Raw genomic sequence first — 22,595 nt, forward strand, 5'->3', positions numbered from 1 at the left:
CATCACCGTGCGGCGCAAAAGAATATTATGATAATATTGTCAACATTATAGTTGAACGATAGTAACACATTTGAATTAATGGTGGGGAAGGCTCGATTAAGTACTAAATGTTTAATTATTAAAAATCTGTGGTTGAGACCTTATTAATTTTTCTTAGGGACATACGTATTTATTGTTCAACTATTTCAATCAATAGTCATAGAGTTCCAGAGATGGTTGATAACCGATTGGGCGTTGCTATGGTAACCAATGAAATTTTAAAACGTAAACAAACGTAGCACGCAAACAGTAAAAATTATTTCACAAAGCAGAAACATAAAAGGACTTATTTCCATTGCCTAAATTCAAGCATCTATATAAATATGCACCTACAATGGAAAAGGGGATGAATTCGGATATTGTAAAAGCCACACAAATATCACTTGGCAAATATGTTAAACGTCCTCAGCTTACTGATAAGTTGCTAAAGAAACCACCATTTAGATTTCTTCATGATATTATAACATCGGTGTGTGTATTACGATTTACCAAAAAATTTGGAACGCCAACAATTGTTATAACTAAGGGTATTGAAATGTATTGGTTCCAGGTATTGAATTCAACAGGGTTTTTCAGTGGTTTATTTGACGAGGAAGAGTTAATTTCTGACAACGTAAAAGATAGAGAAAGTAAAATATTATTCCTCAGTAAAATAATAACAGTCGTAAGTGAGTAACCCTATTTTCTTCTAAGACTAAAATTATTTATTCTCCATCAGTTATTAATAGTTTAAAATAAATATCGCATAAGTACAACGTAGATTTCTGTTTCATTGACTGAAAATGATAAAGCCCAAAACATTATGTATATAGGGAAGCTAAGAGGGTGGGTATTTTTCGTTAGGAGTTCGAGAATTTCACTACTAGGTATGTTATGTTTTTAATATAAGGAATTATTACCATTACCAAGCTTTGTATACAACGTGTATATGAAAATCGAAATAATACTACAGAGGCTTTAGAGGTAGGTACATTATTTACTGTCTTTGAGACTTATCTGTGATACCGAAACGCTAATAGTTTTTGAGTAAACCATTGCTATAGTTTTTACTGAAAGAAATCAGATACAGCCATATCACATGCAAACGTAAAATCAAGGGACCTCTGTTACTTTATTAGATACGCGTCACGTAGCGTAAGTACTAAGCACGTGTCGGTCTTTTATGTTTTATTTTTACTTTACTTATTTATTATGAGCACTAACAACATGCATATCACATGTTTTTAAACATAGCACACACACAAAAATATGGACTGATATGCAAGTCAATTACAAGTGCACATAACATTGACAAAGCGTCGTGTAAACTTAATTTGACAAAAAAATTAACTCACCGATAAGAGTTAGGTGAGTTTTTTTCTAAAAAAAATAAATTATTATGGTGATTTTTTTTTTGATGTTTAATAGAGTTGTCGTTAGTAAAAACTTAGAATGTTATGAATTAGTTTGTATGGAAAAATGAATATCCTTTTTTTTATTTAATATTTTTAAAGGATGATTCCGTATGGAATATACTTATGCACCCTTCAACAGTATTTCGTAATGTAACGTTACCTACACGTTTTTTAATCAATTTAAACATGCCAATTCCTTCTATTAGCGTATGCTATTGGTGTTTATTGTGATTTAGATGCGGTAGTTTTTGATTCTCTAGCTCTGATATATTTTTTTAATTTCGTTTTGTGTGATAAAAAAATCTATCCATAATATTACTGGTCTTCGTCTATTAGTTGCTCGCGCGGCATTTTCAATATTATATTAATAATTTTTTTAATAGGATTTAAAGTTGATATATTTTTTTTTGAAACAAAACAGAGTTTCTGTAATACTTTCGGAACATTATGTATTTATACAAACCAAAACATAAGTAAATTGCAGGTACTACAACAGGAAAACCTTTGTCTGCAAAACCATCTAAAATAATAGCCGGTCAGGAGCCAGAAAAAACGAATGAACTGTTGCAGTGCCTAGCTCTTGCTTTAGAAAATAATTTATCTTCAGATGAATCTGTAAGAATATTTAAGGATTCTGCGAAATTAAATACACCAAGGAACAAGATAACCAATGATGTAGTAAAAAGTCCAGTAAAAAAAAGTATCGACTCAAGAAAAGTAAGTTCCAAAAATAGTGACAAATCGACAAAACTTGTAAAAAGTGATAATATAAGTACCAAATTAAAGCAAAGAGAAAGTAATAATGTTAGAAAAGAGCCCAAGAAAGCGTTGGTGGTAGCATCGAAAGTAACAACTAAAAAGATTTCCGAAAAAGTAAAACACCCAATAAACCCAATTAAAAGCGTAGATGACGTTTTAAATAGTGTGAAGAATGAAGAGATACAAAATAATGTAAATTCAGAATTAGCTCTCGATCAACATCTTGAGCTAGCAGCTTTTGATAGCCATGATGATCTAGATGTAACTCCAGAATTTCATACTGACTCCAATAATTGTATTGCCAAAGAACATTCACCAGCACAAGAAACATCAAGAAACGAATATGAACATGAAGAGCAGACTAAAATTGAAAATACCTTAATTGACGATAATTTAAGTAACGATAACAGTATTGTATTAACACTCGCCGACAATCAAAATGACAAGGACTGTAAAGAAGAAACTACTAATTCAAACAATCAACATAAGGAACTTACATCTCCACGTAAAACTGAAGTTGAAAACATCAAGAAGAAAAAAGAAAATACCCATCGTAATGAATATAATAGTGTACATCCACCTGAAACAAATGTCACAGAAACTTCACATGTAAAAAGACCATCAAGTGTGAGGCCATCTTCTTCTAGACCTGGTGCACCAAGACTAAGAGAAAAGCATGATAGCATTTTAACAAGTGCTGAAAATCTTGTGGGTGGTAAAGTAAATATTATAGCAGAAAAAACAGTGAGTGAAGAGGTATGCTTTAGTTATTATATATATAGTTATGTATAGGTCTATAGTTATTTATTGTTTTATTATTTCGTTTGAACAGGTATTCGTTGCTTGTTGCTCTTTCAATCTTTATTATTTAAGCTTCAAATAAAGTAAGTTATTAATAAAAATATAAGTAAGTAAAACCCTTGTACTCAGACATTAATATAACTTCTAAAAAAAATTGAGTTATAGGAAGAAGACGAACCCACAATCATAATTATGGATAAAGCAGATACTATAAAAAATATCGAAGTGGAAAATGCCCATCTACAGGCAACACCTGATCAGCATGGCCATTTAGTGCAACAAATTTTGGATGCACAAAAAGAATTTACGCAAGCTGCAGGAAGAAGCGAAATTGCAAGTATCTTTAATGAGACGCTTTTTCATTATTTGCATATATTTTTAACTTTTTCATTATGGATCAATTTTATAGGAGTGGCAGTATGGAGCTCAAAAAGCAAGAGATCTGCTTCATCAAGAAATAGAACTAATAAGATTTAATGTACAGGCGCTTTCACGAGTAGCTAACCCTCTGGGAAAATTGTTAGATCATATTCAGGAAGACGTTGAAGTAATGCGCCAAGAATTGAACCAATGGCTAACGTCGTATGAACTTGCTTCCCAGGAATTACTAAAACAAAAAGTGTTAGTTGTATTTATATTAATTGTTGCATAAATAACAAACATAACTTTAAATTTAAATTAAAACATTTTAATCGTAACATTTTTATATCGCTATTTATAATGCTAAAATCACAACTTTATTTCAGTGCAAATGAGCAATATTTGTTGCCACTTTACGCACGGAAAAAGCAGTTGGATGTGGATATAGCCGAGAAGCATGATAAAATAAATGATCTTAAAATTATTATACACAAGAATGCTTCACGAATCGACAAATTGTTATCAAGTGGAAGTATTTAATAAATAAATGTTAATTACAAGTAAATAATTATTATAATATTTATGTTATACTGTACCATATTATTGTAGAAGTTGCACATTCCAATTAATAAAAGTTAGGTATTGTAACAAATTAATTAGTTTTTTTTAAATTCATAATTGCGTTGCGTTTGTAAGTACCTACTTAAAATTCATCATCATAATATTAACCCACTACCAGCCCACTACATGGCAAAGGCTCCTTCCACAATGAGAAGATCTTAAGGTCGTAGTCCACCACGCTGGCTCAGTGCAGATTGGTGGACTTCACACACCTTCGCGAATATTATGGAGAACTCTCAGGCATGCAGGTTTCCACGCGATGCTTTCCTTCGCCGTTGAATTAAGTGATGTTTTAATTGCTTAAGACTCAAATAACTTATAAAAAGAGGTGCGTGCTGGGATACGTACACTGCCCTTCCGAATGTGAAGTCGAAGTCCAACCCGTTGGGATAGCACCGTTTCCCTATTAGTTGAAATTGAAAGATAATATTTCGCAACGTACCATGTCGAAAAGAACAGTGCTACTCTAAGACTTGTCGTTTTACTTTCGTTTACACTTTGGCCCAATGATTTAATATGTTAACATCGTAGCTTACTTGTGTACGACCAACAGAATCGTCAATAATATTGAGAACACCGAACTGTAAGTCAGTTTGTAAAGAGCTATTGGTGATTTCATGTCTCTAACTGTGCTAGGTAGAAGATATGGTTTTCATTGATGCTGTGCCCTATCGAAAAGCGCACAAACGAAAGGACTAAACGTATAGGTACGTATAAACACACGTTTAGTGGAACGAATCGTTTGTTTAATAAAATTATAAGGAATCATTTGTTTTCCTGGGATAAAAAGTAGCCTAAGTTACTCTCCGTCCTTTCAACTCTACCACCAAAAATCACTTGGATAGGTTGCTTACTTAAAAATTGAAGGAAGAACAAAGAAAAAACAAATACATACTGTTTTTTAAATGATTTTTTCTTGCCTATTATAAATTATAACAACTTTTTATAAAAATAAAAAATCTAATTTATAAATAAAAATTAATCCTTCAAAGGTTCTCGGTGCACGTGTCTGATTCACATTTTTAGCCAACCTGCCTGGAGCAATGCTGGTCTAACAACTAACTAAGAGGGAGGACCAGGTCTATATAGCTGGCAGAGGCAACTATATTTTCTGAATTTTCTATGTTCTGGTCATGCTCCCAAGCCTTCGGAGTTTGGTGGTGGTCACAAACACCCAACTCCGAAGGTTCGGTACTGGACAGGTCAGAATTAATATACTTAACTGCCACACTCCTAATCTATTAGACTAAGTACCACATACTGCATCATTATTTACCACCAGGTGAGATTCTGTTCTGTTTGCAGTCAAGGACTAACTTTTATTGAATAAGTAGCTATGTCATAGTACCTTAAAAGTCATACAAGAGGGGTACTTAAATAACCCATAATGGAGGACTTTTCCATTTTTTATTATCTGCCTGTAGGTATATCTGCTATGTACCCCGTTCATTGCCATTCATCTTCGGACTAGTTGAGCTATGTCGGTATCTCCGGTTCTTCTACGGGTCTCCTCATTCTTGATTTGATCACACAGATTGAGCCTTCTGATACAATATGGGTTGTATAAGAAGACTCCCACCTTCGGAGCCATAATTAGTCATCACGGGCAACAACCACTGAAAGAAGAAAGGATCTAGATTTGCAACTAGATGGCGCTCTTTCGATTGGTACTCGGTTCGAAGACTTTGGTCTACAGGCATTGGGGTATTTCGGACCAAAAGACCCGTTGAGCCTGCCTGCCGTAGTTTAACATCCTGAGCAATTGTACCAACAAAGTGTTTTTTCCCGTTGCCCAGATTAAGACCAGCAGCGGGGAAGGGAATCCTACAAATTTCAATATTTAGAGATCGACCTCAATTCAATTCGATCAAGCGCGACTCATTAAAGCGCGCTAGCATTGCTGCATCGAGATGCGAGTGCATGCAACCGGAGATTGATTACTTCAGCATGTCTAACGGCTTGCTTACAGATGCCATTCGACTGACTATTATATTATGATCCCAGGGTGAGGTAGTGCAAGCGGGAATCCGCGAGTAGTTGGCAGCAAGTGCCGTGGAAGTCTTCTGAATAATAAAGTTTCTATGTTTAATGTTTATTTTATATCGAACTATAATTAGAGTTAGACAATAAATGACCAAGAACATTTATATAAACCAACCGTACTCATTACAAATTTATGACTAAGTTATAAAATATAGGCAGTTATATACAATATTTCTAAATATTTTCAAATAACACGTAATAAAATTGCTAAACCAATGAGAAAATATGTATAACACCAAAACTAATAGGTACACATAAAAATAGTTTTGTGTCAGAATTGCAGTTAACATCTATTCAGTTTAATATGATTAATTTGAGTTATTTTAATCTAACAGCGCCGTATATATACGTGCGATACGCCTTCAATTTACATTAAACAGTAGTTTGTACTGGTGTAGTATAACCTACCTCCTTGCGGGCTATGAGAAAACCTTCGATTCGGTCCCTGAGCTGGATGAGGTTACTGAAGAAATTCCGAATTGACTACCACCACCAAGTTTTGAAGTCCTTATACAAAAACGCCTCAAGGTACTGAATAGGCCAATTCAGTACCTCGCTAAAATGAAATTAAGAAAATCTGCAAAGTTGCCATCTCTTTATAGATAGTTTGAACCTCTATTTTACATTCTGTAACCTGGATTCCCAACAAAGATGCAGTTCCCGTGAATTCATGGGGGTCGCATATTTTCTAGTGTTATTTTCTATCCAGGGAGAAACTGAATAGGCCTGCAGACTAAGAGACCAAGCGAATTGCAGCAAGGAGTGCGACAAGGAGATGTTATCTCGCGGAAGCTAATACGCTCTGCGTCGGAAGACGTCTTTATACATTCTGCATTAACATAAACAGCGAGTACATCACTCAAATTTCGTTTACCGTTCATGTGATTGTTATGGCAGACTCTGGGAGACCTCCAAGCAATGCTAAATGACCTGAGCAGAGTATCTCTAGAGGTGGGCCTACGAATGTTTCTACAGTAGTGGATAGATAATTAGAAACGCCAATTATTGTGCCACTAATTTTCAGTAGAAATTACTTCTTACTAATATTATTTAATCATACCTATTTCTATAGACAAGATAGACTCACAATGACATAAAATGATTGATTTTGGCAGTTCATTTAACAAACATTTGTATTATATTGTGATTTTTTAAATTAAATGAACAAAGAACTCATATTTCACTACAACAATACATGAAAGTTTAAGCAAAACCATAAATAATGAAAGATTAATGGTAAATTGAAAAGTTAAATAATAAAATAAAGAAACAATAATATTTTGTAGGAAAGAAACACATTAATTGCACATTGCCATAGGCATATTTCACTTCTTCAAAATCCTCATTCATTATTGTAAGTAGGTAATATGGTTATTTGACATTGAAGGTGTATCACAAGTTCTCGATTTGACTTTAAATCTGAACTATTTACATGCAACTCCTGGTCGTCTAACTTACCAACTGACTTACTTAACTATCTTAAATTCCTGATAAATTGTAATAGAAATTTTGTAAACATAAATAAAACCAAACAATTAAAAAAGGAGTTTCTAATTGAATGTCCACCACTGTATTCATTACTGTGTCATTGGACATAAGTTTATATAAGCAGGTTTGGCTTAAACTATTACCTATTACATAAACCAAAAGTACAATTTGTCACTCAGTTGTTTGTTTGAGTTGATAAGATATTTCATACATCAAATTAAAACAAAAATAGGTATTTTTCACAATATTTACAACAATTATTTGCAAATCTATTAATTAGTTAATCTATCCATGAAACTAATAAATATAATAGGCAAAAATAACTAATTTACATGTTGTTTTAGTCCAACTAATCCTAGTAGACAATATCCCCCCCTCTGTCCATTGTGCAGAAACTTTTCATGCTACAAACCCAAATATACAGCAATAATTTTGAAAATTAGTAATAAAAAAAAAACAGTTTATAACTTGTAGGTGTTTGAAATGCTTGTGGGAACAACTAAAACACAGCAAAGCTACAGATATCTATAATACAGTAAAACCATATCACAAAGCAAAAAAATCTACATTGTGATATGTTGGAGCATTATTCTATAATTTGGAGTTTTGAGACAAGTATTGAGCAGTTGGGATATCTGCAGATTTTCCTTTATATAAATGTGCTGAAAAGCTACAATAATTACATTTTTAATTTGCAATTATTGTTTTTTTTCCAATACAATTTCCTGGGGATATTTTAACTGTATTAACTATTTTTTTTAAAAGCAAATACTATTTATAGCTGGCTAATTGGTGTTTTCTCTAGTATTTTAGAGACAATGGGCTGAAAATTATATCTCAAAACTAATTTGTAGACTTGGCTGTGTTTAGTTGTTTCTTTTTAGTTGAGACCAAATAACAAATACCACTATGCTTATATTTAACTTATAAATTAGATACTTGAAAATTGTTTTTATACTAAAAATAGTGGTTTGGTCAGATTTTCCAGTGAGCCTTTGTATTGGCTGGTACAGCTAGACACATTAATTAATAATATACTTATAAGATATTTTAAGATTGTTACTTCCTTTCTGATAAATTCATGAAATTTTTACAGACCCAATTTCTATATAAACATCAAATATTGGGCCAAAATGAATAAAAATACATAGTCGCCAATAATAAAGCGTGTTTCATCCCTAATTTAAACTTTATTATTGGGTAATAAATAAATAAAAAATAGTTACCTAAATCTGCACCTTACTTTTTAATCTAAGTTAAATTTTATATATCCTAATTAGAAATAGTAATACACATTGAACCAATAATAAAACAGATTTATTTCGGTATAGGGGGATGTGGTGGGCTATTTGAGTTATCGCACATGCTTACATAGCATCCACGTCCAACACGGGCACGTCTTTGGCCTTTTAGCATATTTGCAGCTTGCTCAATGCGCATTACCAGTCTGTGTTGATTTTCCAAACGTTCCAAGCAATTCTTGCATATAGTTTTAGGCAGAGGGTCTGAGCGAGACACCTGAAAATCAAATTTACTAAATATTCTAATTCAAGTTAAAATAGCTACAGTATAATAATTATAAACTCGGTAGTAGTACTACTTACGTTTATTGAAAGATATCTATTAATTTTTTCTGAGACACACAAACGTATGCCTTCTTCGCCATAGATGTGAAGAACAACACGATGCATTTCGGAGCACAATCGACATATGAATCCTGTTAATACTCCTCTGTCTAAACTGCCCATTATATCTTCTATTATAATTTAATTGTATCAATAATTTATCGACATTTAACTAATAGAATAGACAAAGAAAATGTATTTTGTTATTAATTTTCCAAGAAATAATGTATTGACCACTTGACATTTGGTGCACAGAGTAGGAATTTAGAATTTATGTAACACCACAGACTAGTAAAATAAGTCTGCCGAATTCGATGAACATTAAAATTTTGCGAAAAGCAGGAGAATAGGCAACTGTACATTAAATTCAAAAAAATTAAAATTTATCTAATATAATGTTTATAAATGGAATGTTCGTAACATGAAACGATTGTCCATTCAATATTTTAGTGAAACAATCCTACTAATATTATAAATGCGAAAGTTTGTATGGATGGTGATGTTTATTACACTTTCACACAAAACTCTTAAAGCAATTTGACTGAATATGAAATGGATATAAATTATACCCTGGATTAAAACATAGGCTGCTTTTTATCGCGGGAAAAGGTAAGATTCCCGCAGGATACATGAAAACAAAAAAAACCGTGTACAAAGCCGCGAGCAACAGCTGGTGATTATATAAAATTTAATAAATTTTAAATCCACAAACTTGAAAATAATCGAATTTTTAATCTGTGGTTCACTCGCAACGAAACACGGTTACGCATGACGTCATCTGTGTGTAAGCAAATATTACCGACAGCGTTCTTTTACGATTGAGTAGGTACCTACCTTCTTTATACCTAAATTTCTATTTTTTTATCTAAATAAAACTGGAACAGATGTAAAGGGTAATTAATAGAAGTAGTAAAAACCAAATGATCCTCACAAAAGTAAATAGGAGATATTGCACACTCCTTCATTCGTCTTGCCAAATTCAACTTCAATTTTTTTTTGACCAATAATTAATGTTTTATTTTGAGTACCTACCTACTAACAATAGAAGTATTTGTATGATGCTGTACTTAACACTACCGATCTGGTTTTTGATCCATTTCTACTATTTATAAGATTTTAAAAACAATGTGTTCATCGATCGCTTTATTTATACACAAATAACTATTTAAAAAAAATTTAAGTCTGTTTTTGGGTACGTTAGGTGCCATTACGCTATCCATTTGGGCCGAAACACATAAGCGCGTTGCGGCGCCGCGCCGCTGAAATCGGCAGTGCGCTATAGCGGTGCGGCGCCGCAACGCACGACGCGAATTCCAGCGTTATGACGTCATACTTGTTGACAAGGATGCAGTTTGTTTCTAACACTCTTGCAAACAACACGTGTCAACCGAGAAGCAGTTTTAAAATTAAAATGTCTGACGTTGACGTCGATCTGTTTATATCTTCGGTTCAGGAACACCGTTGTTTGTGGGATACTAGTGACGAAACCTATAAAGACAAATTTATAAAACAAGAAGCATGGAAAAGCATTTGTGAGATCGTTTATGTTGATTACAAGGAAAAAAACTCAACCGAAAAATCAAAACTGGGTAAGTAGTAACATAGTATTGTCTTAGGTTTACGTGATCACTATTCACAATAAAACTACAATTTTTACTGTAGTAAAAACGTAAAAATCTGATCCGCGGTTTAAATTGTAAAAATTGTAGTTTAATGTAAGTAGCATGTATCTTTTTTTTTTTTAATCATATGAAATACACCATTTATTTTAATGCCCTATGCAAAAGATTTTCTCTAAGTTAAAATTATATTTTTTCTCGCGCTCTTATTCAAAAAGGTAAACAAATACTATAAATAAAACCAAATTGCCATTTAAATTGTTTATTCGCAGTTCACAACATGTTAAATAGTTTGAATCAAATGTATTAAGGTATTATTTGTATTTTGAACTGAGTAGGTATACGAACATTCATATTTTGTTTAATTGCCAACTTAGGGCGCCAACATCACTGGAAAAGTAATTACAAAAATCATTCCGTATTAGATGTGGGCTTAAATTATTTTCATTTGCTGTGGGCAAATGCAACATTTGCAGATCAGAATCATCAAAGATAATGTCATCGGTCGCTTGTACTCCATCTCGATTCAAAACAAAGTTGTGCATTACACAACATGCCTTGATAATGTCTGTCGCAAATTCGTATTGCACATTCATAGATCGATGAAATATGCGCCATTTATTGGCTAGGATGCCAAAAGCGCACTCGACATATCTTCGGGCACGACTCAGTCGATAATTGTAAACTCTTTGTTGTACCGACAAATGTTTCCCTGAGTAAGGGCGCATGACGTTATTCGAAATTGAGAATGCTTCATCTCCTACAAAAACAAATGGAGTTTCATTTTGAGAACCTGGTAAAGGCTTTGGTACAGGAATAGGTAATTTGCGTGTCATAATCAAATCATAAAGTTTAGAGTTCTGGAAAACGGTGGAGTCACTTTCCTTGCCATACGCTCCTATATCGACAAAAATGAATCTATATCTAGAATCTACAAGAGCTAATAAAACTATTGAATTATAGCCCTTATAATTGTAAAACAGTGATCCACTGTGCGCAGGACATGTAATACGGACATGTTTACCATCAAGAGCTCCTATGCAGTTAGGAAAATTTGCTTTCTTGTCAAACTCAATAGCGACATCTTCTAGAACCTGTTTTGTTATAGGAGGTATATTTTGACTTGATAGATGTTTCCATATGGCGCGACAAACTGTCCTTACAATTTTTGCTATTGTACTTGCTCCTCGGAAGTAATTCGTATGCATGGTTTTAAAGTCACTGCCGGTTGCTAGAAATCTAAAATGAAATAATAATTAGTAGGCAAATAATAAAATAATACAAATGTAGGTATAATCAAACTCAAACTGCGCAGGTAATAGTGTTGCTAAAGGAATAGATTTTCAAAGATAGACAGGTAGTTTTTCAAAGAAGTACTCAAGAAATATTTTACATTATGGTTGTTCTAGGCAAAGTCAATCAGTTTTTAACTTGCCTAAGTCAAGAAAAAGCAGAAAATTGTTCTTTTTCGGCGGCCAGCCATTTATATGAAATTGGATGGACCGAAAGTACTTATGAAAGTTATATCAAATTTTATATGTAATTTTATATGTAGTATAAATGGAATCTAGGGAATTTTAGTCTTTATTACTATTTTTCACTTGTGAAGTTATTTGTTGCAGGTAATGATTTAGTCAAGAAGTGGAAGGCCATAAAAGATAATCTTGCTAAATATCAAAAAAAACTAAAAGATGCCAATCGATCAGGAGCTGGAGCTGCAAAAATTAAAGAATATCACTTGAATAAACAATTACAGTTTTTGAAAAAGGTTTCACAAAATGCAACTGATTCCAGTTTATGTGTAGCGGAAGGAGATATTGAGAATGAAATAACGGCATTGCCTCGTTATAAAAGTCAACCACGAAAACGAAAGGCAGATGATAAGGATGATATTGAAGAAGATTTATTGGCAATATTAAAAACACCGGAGAATAGACATTTGCATTTTTTCAAGGGGATTTTACCATCTCTACAATCGTTAAATGAGAATCAAACATTGATACTTCAAAGTCGGGTGCTTCAAATATTAACGGACATTCTTCAACCTTCAATTCATCAAAATACACATCACGGCTATAATCAAGAATATCAGCATCAGGGTTATAATCAAGGATATTCAACTATGAGATACGATAATACGGTTCAGAGTGGCTACCACACTTCTACTCCTGGAAGTTCGATTACTGAACAGAGGACTACCTCATCATCAAACCAACAACGTCCAATAAATTCACCATTTTTACTGGACGAAACGTCAGCTACTTCCTATGTTTCACAAGATGAGGAGTTTGATTTTTCTTAAATTGATCATTACATTTTTTAAGGCCTATTAAAGTATTCTTAAAGTAAGAAAATTGTATAATGCAAAAAGCTTAATTTGATTCTGTCTTGTTTCATTTGAACCTGGCTTTGTACCACTAGGTACCCCCAAACCATGAACACTAGTGATGCAAAATTTTTATCGACACCCCGCTAGTACCACAGGTGTATAAAGCCAGGGGTACAAATAAAACTAAACATTTGATTCCGAGTGCCATAAACATCAATAAAAAAAAAATAAGAAACCTATTTGTTTTACCTTAAAGTTAAGCCCAGCATTTCCAAAGCAGTAACTGGTTTCCTTCCTTTATTTTTTTTCTTCTGTATATATTTTGATAACTCGCTTAATAGCTCTTCAAATGATGATATACTCATTCTAAAGTAGGCAACAAATTTTTTTTCGTCTATCTTTAATGCTTCGTATTTTTTAGAAAAGAACTCGCCATTTGGATTCATACCCTTACTTAATGGATGTATCCAGTATCTTCTTTGCCGTATTTTTAAGATAGAATAATGTCTTCTTAATAACAAATAAGCAATAAGTTTATTACGATCCATCGCAGAGAGACGTCTATCCACACTCAAAAATCACGAGAAAATGGTTACCCTACCATAATGCCCTGTTTCGCGACGCCGCAACGCGGCAACGCAACTGCCGATTTTGGCGTTGCGGCGCCGCAAAAATAAGCAGTTTGCGTTATGTGTTTCGGCCCTTTGGCAACCAAAAATAGAACAATCAAGAAAACAGTTTTGATACTTTTATTGATTAAAAACCATTTAATTTTTTTTTCTGTAGATTGTAGAATATAATTTAATATCAAGGGGTTCTTATCATCAATTGCCTATACCAGTTAACTGTTGAACGAAAGGTATCATGCGATCATCCCGAATTGTCTGGCGGTAAGGCTGTAGAAGCCAAAGTAGCAACAGAGAACGCTTCTAATCATTTTCGGTTACATTCCCTTAATCGCCTCGTACGTCACCCGCGGGAAGAGGCGTGGTGACAACTATTCCGATCTGTAGTTACCACATAGCAATGAAATTTAGTACCTAAACACATTTGTACATATTAATATGTCCATACTGATATAGTTTATATCCTAGAAGCTCGTAATACATAGAAAGAATAATTAAATGATTTTTGGTGTGTTAAGAATATTTGATTGTTTGTTCGTCTTCTACGAGTATGTGTACAAATACGATAATTACTTAAGTTACTCTTAGCCGTTGAGGATTTCCTCCTCTTCGGGAGCCAACCCCGATTGTAGCAGCCATGTCATGCTGGTACTTATAATGAATTATTACAATTGAAAGCGTATAAAAAATTCGCGTTTATGTCGTGAGCTAAATCCTTTTCATAGGGAGCCTATCCCGTGTGCAGCTTGGCGGCGGCCATTTGGTACCTGTTATTATGGAACATAGCTAAGTATATAGTATAGTGCCAAATAACTTTCAAACAAAAAAAACAAAATCAAAATACAAACATACGCACACACAGACACGTTAAACTTTAACACCAAGTCGAAAGAAGAAATTAGATTATAGGATTATCGACCATGCATTTTATGCGATGTCGTGTAACACTTCCTCCACCTTCACTTTATTTTTAATTAAATAAACTCATTTATTTAAATAGCTATGATTATTTATATATTACTAGCGCCAGCGCCATCTGTCGGGCTGATTTGTGATTCTAAACCATCCAGGGTGCCACCCAAACGAATACCAAAAAATTCATTCAAATCAGTCCAGCCGTTTAGGAGGAGTTCAGTGACATACACACACACACACACACACACACATACAAGAAATATATATATATATATAAGATTTCGATATTCTTTACGATAAAATAATACGAGGTTATATGTGTAATATTTAAGAATTAAGACCTTTTTTGGAATCAGTGAAGAAAATTTGTGATGATTTATCAGTTTTATTTTAATAATTTATAATTTTAATTAATTTTCAATTCGAATATTCAATACATACGGAAATTATTTTTTCATATATGAAATGGAAAAAAAATATTTTTGGTCGAAACATTTAAGTTATCGTGTTACAAATGTATTAGTATTCTAATTCATGACCAGGTCTCATTTTTGAAATGAGAATGTCACCATGAACTGGACCAACATCAGTTTCTTTATGAACGGATGCCTGATTTCCAATCGGGTGCCATTTTATTGATGCAGAATTTACTGAAATTACAGAGATTAAAACTTATCACCTTTTTCATAATATAAAAATTCCAAAGCTAAAAATTTTAAGCTGATAGGTAGATGTAATTAGTGCTACAATAAAAATATATTACTAGCGCCAGCGCCATCGGTCGGGCTGATTTGTGATTCTAAACCATCCAGGGTGCCACCCAAACGAATACCAAAAAATTCATTCAAATCAGTCCAGCCGTTTAGGAGGAGTTCAGTGACATACACACACACACACACATACACACACACACACACACACACACATACAAGAAATATATATATATATATATATAAGATTTCGATATTGTTCGATATTCTTTACGATAAAATAATACGAGGTTATATGTGTAATATTTAAGAATTAAGACCTTTTTTGGAATCAGTGATTACAATTTGGGATGATTTATCAGTTTTATTTCAATAATTTATAATTTTAATTAATTTTCAATTCGAATATTCAATACATACGGAAATTATTTTTTCATGTATGAAATGGAAAAAAAATATTTTTGGTCGAAACATTTAAGTTATCGTGTTACAAATGTATTAGTAAATTTGTGATACGTATTTATTTAGTTCAGAAATGACAAGGCCCAAAAGGCTTATAAGGAAAAAAAATGCTGGTATTTCATATTAAAAATTGTTTAATTCATCCAATAGTGTTTTACACTTATCTCGTAGAATTTTTACTGCTTCTATAAATATAATATTTGGCAGCATTGCCCCGACTGACTCCACATTAACTGAAAAAAAAAATATATATATACAGTTGGTATAAATGTTGTACTGAAAACTATAAAATCTTGCAGTTTTATTTATCGTCCAAATCTAAATTTAGGACGTCATGTCCAGGTAGGGTATAACCTAAAACATAAGTGCAAATATAATTTGTAATTTATATGAACAAAACATTTAATTTCTGCAAAAATAATATTGTTTTGGTTTCGTTTTTCAAAATTAGTCTTCATGCCTGTTGTGACAGTTCCAAGAGCTTCATTAGGTAACATGTTAGCTCTTTATTTGCAATAGCTACTGTCGTTAATAGGTTTTGTGATGTTCATATTTTATTCGTTAGTGTTTAGTTTAGTCAAATGTAATTCTAAATATAGTCTAATTGATTTTAAAATTCTTTTGTCAACTTTAATATTCGTATATCTCAGGCATCCTTAGTTATATATTACTACAAATATATACAATTTTGAGAAGGTATTTTAATAGAATTGTATTTATTATCATAAACAGTAGACAAATTAACTCACAAATGAAATGATTTCTTATTCTGCTCAATATAACTGCATCTTTTATGCAATCATAACGGTAAACATTTCTGCTACAGCTATCATATCTGGCATCTCTAACAAATGCTCGACCATCAGAATCCAGACCAATCACACATGGGGAAAAACAGCTCTGCAAAAGTGTTGCCTCAATTCCATTCACTTCCCTTGTTAATATTATTTCTGGTAACAAGCGATAAGAGGCTGTTGCTGAAATTAATTACAGAGATTATTGTATAAAAAAAATGGTTGTCACAAACATTCTTGAGATGTCATTTATTATTTAAGCCCGCTAACCTGCATTGAAGCAGGGGTGTGTGTATGAACTCCAAAACCGGCAGTCCTGTGACAGAGGAAACCTGATCCTGAGCCAATAAATATGATAATAATAATAACATTTGGTACAAACCAACTGGAGAAAACTTGGCATGATCCTTTCCAATGCCCTTGACTGCAACTAAGTGAAGATCTAATTCATGACCAGGTCTCATTTTTGAAATGAGAATATCACCATGAACTGGACCAACATCAGTTTCTTTATGAACGGATGCCTGATTTCCAATCGGGTGCCATTTTATTGATGCAGAATTTACTGAAATTATAGAGATTAAAACTTATCACCATTTTCATAATATAAAAATTCCAAAGCTAAAAATTTTAAGCTGATAGGTAGATGTAATTAGTGCTACATTAAAAATATTATTAAACTATATGAAGTTATAGTTAAGATTAAAATGTACTAATTTACAAGCTGTTGCCCGCGACTTCGTCTGCGTTTATTGTGTAAGAACAGTTTTTTTGAGAGACGTGTGACATTTAATTCTAATGGTTTAAGATGGGTACCTGTTCTTGTAAAAAATATCAGATGTATTTTTTTAAAAGAAATTAAATGTTTAAACTCACGATAAAATCTAAATTAAATGTCCGATTGGAATTAATAAAAAAGTACTGTAAGTATTTACTGGTATTGAAATACTTGGTGATAAAACTATTTATTTGAATAAGAATAAATACTGCGATAGTAATGTTTATAATTAAAACACACCTTTGTTTCTACCGGCAATCTAATAAAATTTTAGAACACAAAAGCTGCTAATGCATCTTAACTATGACAGATATATTCCCTCACGGATTTTTTTTAGCGGTAATGATGAGTATTTTTATCATGTATATATTTTTAAAGTATTATCCAGTTTCCCAGCGCACGCCAAGTAATGAATTTCATAGGCAAAATTTTTCTACTTTTGGTTAAATATAAATTATAGCCCATGTCTTTGTGATAGTTTAGCTTTCTTTTGGCGACGAAACCGTTAAAATTTGTCCAGAACTTTCGGAGCCTATGGGGTACCAGCAAACATAAAAATCTTTACTCTTTTATAAGTAAAGATGTAAGAATATAAATAATTGAAAAACTAATTACTCAAAAAGTAATTATTATACAGTAAGATATTGCATATCCACCATAAAAGAATTACCCCAAAATACTACAAAATCAAAATCATAATCAAAACCATCTATTTTAAATGTATTCTGTTGCAGCCTTTTAAGAAATTTATAAAGGTGAACAATTTGGCCATGCAAAATTTTTGCAAAACTTTAACTGTTTACGTAATGGAAACAGCGGTAGCTCTCAAAAGGTTTAGTACCCCCCCATTTAAAACATTCTTCATCTGTGCTATTCTCCTATTGGTATATAGCCTATAGCCTTCCTTGGTGGCCTATCCAACACTTTCTTTTTTTTAAATTGCTCCATTCCTGAGATTAGGGCGTTTAAACAAACAACCTCTTTACTCTATTTAAGATATTAGTATAAGATATAAGATAGGATTAAGTGATCAGAATAGGAAGTTAATTTAAGGCCAATGACTAAGTTTAAAGACTGACATTCTTATTGTTAAGAAAAGTCCCGAATAAATAAAGAATTTAAAAAAAAAAAGAAAAAAAAGATTATTCTCAAAAGAAACAATTTAACTTAATGAGAAATTCAAATTAACATAAAGAAGTGGTAATATATTATCTAGTTAGTGTGATACAAAACTAGTAGCTTTAACTAATAACAGCTTTTAGTAGTTAGATAAAATAAAAAGTGGTGTATTTATAAGAAATTTAAACAATGCTTTAACTTATTTTTAAGCTAAAAAACCTGAGATTTCTGTCTGATAAATCTTTTTATTTTTAATATAAATGATCTGATAAATCTTTTTATTCCGAATATAAATCCATTTATATACATACCACTATGATTTTCATACAAGTCTTCTGCTCTGAAAGAGTCTTTTGGTTGTGATTTATTCGAAGTACATTTAATTTTTAAAGTAAACTCCAGTGTATCAAATTCTGTTCCTTCTGTTGAGTCTAAAACAAATTTAATAATGAAGTTTGCTCAATAGCAATTTTCTTAAAAAGAAAATATTATCTTGAAACATACCTTCCGCACGGTACTCAAATAATCTTGGATCTGCTTTAAGTGGTATCAAGCCCAAACGGTGGGCTAGTACTTCATCCTGAATGATAGATGTATTATTTTTGATCATAACTTTCTCAATTGCCATACTTGGTACTTCACTCAACATCAATCTACGGAATGCATTTGCAAAAGCAGGATGTATACCAATTAAGTCAAATTCCATTTCAGAATGGTCCATTCGGACAATAACTATCCTGAAGTTTTTCACAAATTTCTTAAAATTCCATTTTTCATCTGCCATTCCATAATCATCTGGAGCGTTCTGAAATGATATTGTACAAGCTGAACAAAGTTTTTTTACTACTAACTTAAGAAAATGATTGTTAAATCCCTGAAAGCAGGGTGGAGGCTCTTAATGCCACTTGACTTGGCCTGTGTCTTACAGTGGTACACATATAGCACAGAGTAAGATTAGTCATTAAGAGGTCTGATCTATCTTTTCTCTTTAGGATAAACTTTATTTCAGTACATAAATGCTCTGCCTAAGCACTAGTGCAGGGTATGTAGGATGATTTTGGTACATTTTGGCACTATCTATCCATTATTGGTTGCAGTCGAGTGTATATTATGCCCAGGATATTTAGAGAGTACCTGGATGTTTTCTCAATTGCGCTTAAACCGAAACGTTACTTTATGGTCTTGGGAAAATATTGGTCCAACGTGAAACAAACAAGTAATATACAGTCATAATCAGTTTTAAAAATAACATACAGCATAAGTAATCAATAAAATATGAACCTACCTTTACACGAAATTCTTCAAGTATTACTCTAGGTTTCTCTTCTAATTTAGGCATTATTTATGATAAAGTAAAAGAATTACTTTAAATATGTCGTTATAACTCACAATACTACCAGAGATGTACTCGAAATTCACGACAATCACGAGTAACCTCAAATCAAAATACCGATGTTTTTTTTTGCCTTTTTTTTAACGTCAAACGAAGGTCAAACCTTAAACGAACGGGCATTAGCCTCTAACAGTTTTGTTGGCTCTAGGTTCTAGTCACAGATTGTAGAGTTGGATAGATAGATAGATAAATTCTTTATTGCACACAATTAAGGGATAAATTGGGATTCTGGCCTACTCACTCATAGGAGAGTCGTTTTTAGAACCACGAACCACGAACCTCCATGCTGCTGCTCGATTGCAGGTTCGTGGGCTTTAACAACTATTTACATGTTTGTTCACAGTAGTAGTTTTTTTTCTATAGTGACAATAACCGGGACCGACGGCCTAACGAGCTATCAGAGTCACGTACCTACCTACCAAAATTTCTTTAGCAATAAATAATAGTTTAAAAAAAAGCTAAAAAAAAACGCTTTTTATAGAAAACCGAACTAAAAAATAGAAAATAAATTTTAATAAATTTAAATTAAGAATAGTGTTAAAAAAATTTATAAATATAAATTAATAACAGTGTGAATAAAAAAAAAATATTTAAAAAAAAGCGTGTAGTTCGGTTTTCTATAAAAAGCGTGTTTTTTAGCTTTTTTTAAACTATTATTTATTTTCCACTTTTTAGTTTGGTTTATTACACGCTTTTTATTTTAAACTGTTATTTGATCTAATCTACTATCAATTCCGTGATAACTTATTTAAAACAGCCCATTAAAAAGTAACAGCTAACGCCCTCTACCATCTAGTAGCTTAATGTTTTCTGTGGAATTTGTTAGGTACGCGAACGCCATCTGTTGGAAACGCCATAGGTTTTTTACATTTGGGTCTAGGGTTTTTTACATTTGGGTCTAGATGGCGCTGTAGTAATTGTAATTAATAGTTCGAAAAAACTAAAAAATCTTATTTTTTATATTGAAAATTGGAATAATCTCCTCAGATTAGTGTATTGTCATCGGTCCTCGATATGTCTACAAAGTTTGAACGAAATCTGGCCGTTTAAAGTGGGTCAAAATCGCGCCCAAAGAAGTTGGTTACAAACAAACATACAAACATACAAACATACAGGTGAAGCTAATAAAAAGCGTGTAAAAATCACATTATCTAACGCGTGTAAACTTTTAATATTTTTTCTGATTACTTGAATATAAATTGAAATACTTGGTTTTCACCTAACAACCAAAAATTACAATTGTATACTGCTCAGATCACTAAATACGTTAGGATATTAATATTTCATATGATACTATCAAAGGTCTTCACTGAGTATTTCCCCTTAAGTTTTATTAGAAATCTAAAACTGTTTGTGCCTCAAGAAGTCTTGTCATATGTGTTGCAACGTTGCATACCGATCACAGATAACAAAGCAATACTGAAATACAAGTTTTTATACTAAATAAACCGCCATTCGCAACAGTCATCATCATCATCATCATATCAACCGATAGACGTCCACTGCTGGATATAGGCCTTTTGTAGGGAGTTCCAAATTCCACGGTTTTGTGCCGCTTGAATCCAGCGGCTACCTGCGCCGCGCCTAATGTCGTCCGTCCACCTCGTCGGGGGTTGACCAACGCTGCGTTTACCATTGCGGGGCTGCAATTCCAGCACCTTGGGACCCCAACGTCCATCCCTCCTCCGAACTATGTGCCCCGCCCATTGCCACTTCAGCTTCGCGACTCGTTGAGCTATGTCGGTAACTCTGGTTCTTCTACGGATCTCCACACTTTCTGATTTGGTCCCGTAGCTATGCTCGGAGTATCTCCGAGCATAGCTCTCTCCATCGCCCGCTGAGTGACTCACGACAGTAGTAGAGCTTTTTGTGACAAGAGCTCGTCCGGGGAAAGGGAAGTATTACCGACATGTTTATTTCTGCCGCCAAGTAGCATTACTGTATCCGATCTGAAGGGAATGGTGGCTCGTGTACGTACAGGCTTAACACCTACGCCTAAGTTGAAGGATACAGGGCGGCAGTTTGTAGAGTAAATTCTTTGCATATCCGTTTTTTTGTGCTACAAGTTAGCAATTGTCTGCAATCTCACAAGATGAACTGGGATAACTTGTTAGGAGTAGGTATGGCAGTTATATTTAATCCAATATCCATCGGTTTCTACGCGACACCGTACTGGAACGCTGAAACGCTTGGCTGGACGCCTTTGTCAGTAGGCTGGTAAATGGCCACAGCCAAAGCCTCCCATCAGACGAGACCCGAGATAATTCAGAAATTTATATTTGCAAAATTGTCCCTGCCGGGCATCGAACTCTGACCTACCACATAAAAACCACAGCGAAAATTCGCTCTGCTCCTAGGTAATGGTTTTTTCTTAACATCAAGTGAGTCATATACTTGGCCTGTTAATTGTTATAAAGGTAGGAATAATAAAACAAAAAAAAATTTAAAATGTCTAATTGGTATAAATTCCATGGTTTAATGTTTGATATTGCACCTTAGTTACTCACCTTAACTCGTGCAAAGTCTTTACTGAAACATATATTAATATTACAATTTGTATAAAGCGTGATAGCCTAGTGGGTAGGAACTTTGACTTCACTTTCGGGGGGCCTAGTTCGAATCCCAGCAGGCACTTTTAGTTATGAGAGTTTTAAGTTATTAAATTTTTACGAAAATAAAGTCGGTACAAATGACATGTTACATAATACATTTCGATAGAA

General features: G+C 33.1%; 4 protein-coding genes across 5 annotated transcripts; 1 reads left to right on the top strand and 3 right to left on the bottom strand.

Moving 5' to 3' along the window:
* The first annotated feature begins 340 nt into the window (after positions 1-340).
* LOC120632105 (TRAF3-interacting protein 1) lies at positions 341-3,905 on the top strand. Its single transcript, XM_039901898.1, has 6 exons — positions 341-508; positions 590-707; positions 1,918-2,948; positions 3,159-3,326; positions 3,403-3,614; positions 3,740-3,905. The coding sequence occupies exons 1-6, from the start codon at positions 374-376 to the stop codon at positions 3,891-3,893; spliced, it is 1,818 nt and encodes a 605-aa protein (XP_039757832.1). The 5' UTR covers positions 341-373; the 3' UTR covers positions 3,894-3,905.
* A 1,105-nt stretch (positions 3,906-5,010) lies between these two features.
* On the bottom strand, positions 5,011-9,377 carry LOC120632223. The gene is made up of 3 exons (XM_039902029.1): positions 9,110-9,377; positions 8,877-9,023; positions 5,011-5,590 (listed from the first exon to the last, which is right to left on the bottom strand). The coding sequence occupies exons 1-3, from the start codon at positions 9,251-9,253 to the stop codon at positions 5,501-5,503; spliced, it is 381 nt and encodes a 126-aa protein (XP_039757963.1). The 5' UTR covers positions 9,254-9,377; the 3' UTR covers positions 5,011-5,500.
* A 1,618-nt stretch (positions 9,378-10,995) lies between these two features.
* Positions 10,996-13,775, bottom strand: LOC120632256 (protein ALP1-like). Of its 2 annotated transcripts, XM_039902078.1 has the most exons (3): positions 13,328-13,775; positions 11,774-11,988; positions 10,996-11,509 (listed from the first exon to the last, which is right to left on the bottom strand). In XM_039902078.1, the coding sequence occupies exons 1-3, from the start codon at positions 13,624-13,626 to the stop codon at positions 11,100-11,102; spliced, it is 924 nt and encodes a 307-aa protein (XP_039758012.1). In that variant the 5' UTR covers positions 13,627-13,775; the 3' UTR covers positions 10,996-11,099. The 2 variants fall into 2 exon arrangements, with proteins under 2 accessions (XP_039758012.1, XP_039758011.1); XM_039902077.1 differs by having other exon boundaries at positions 10,996-11,988.
* Positions 13,776-15,907: 2,132 nt separating this feature from the next.
* Positions 15,908-19,970, bottom strand: LOC120632040 (DNA-directed RNA polymerases I and III subunit RPAC1). Its single transcript, XM_039901800.1, has 6 exons — positions 19,768-19,970; positions 18,987-19,287; positions 18,794-18,913; positions 16,968-17,150; positions 16,541-16,768; positions 15,908-16,024 (listed from the first exon to the last, which is right to left on the bottom strand). The coding sequence occupies exons 1-6, from the start codon at positions 19,819-19,821 to the stop codon at positions 15,915-15,917; spliced, it is 996 nt and encodes a 331-aa protein (XP_039757734.1). The 5' UTR covers positions 19,822-19,970; the 3' UTR covers positions 15,908-15,914.
* Between the last annotated feature and the right edge of the window lie 2,625 nt (positions 19,971-22,595).

The sequence above is a fragment of the Pararge aegeria genome, chromosome 19, assembly GCF_905163445.1.
Source record: "Pararge aegeria chromosome 19, ilParAegt1.1, whole genome shotgun sequence".
Classification (NCBI taxonomy): Eukaryota; Metazoa; Arthropoda; class Insecta; order Lepidoptera; family Nymphalidae; genus Pararge; species Pararge aegeria.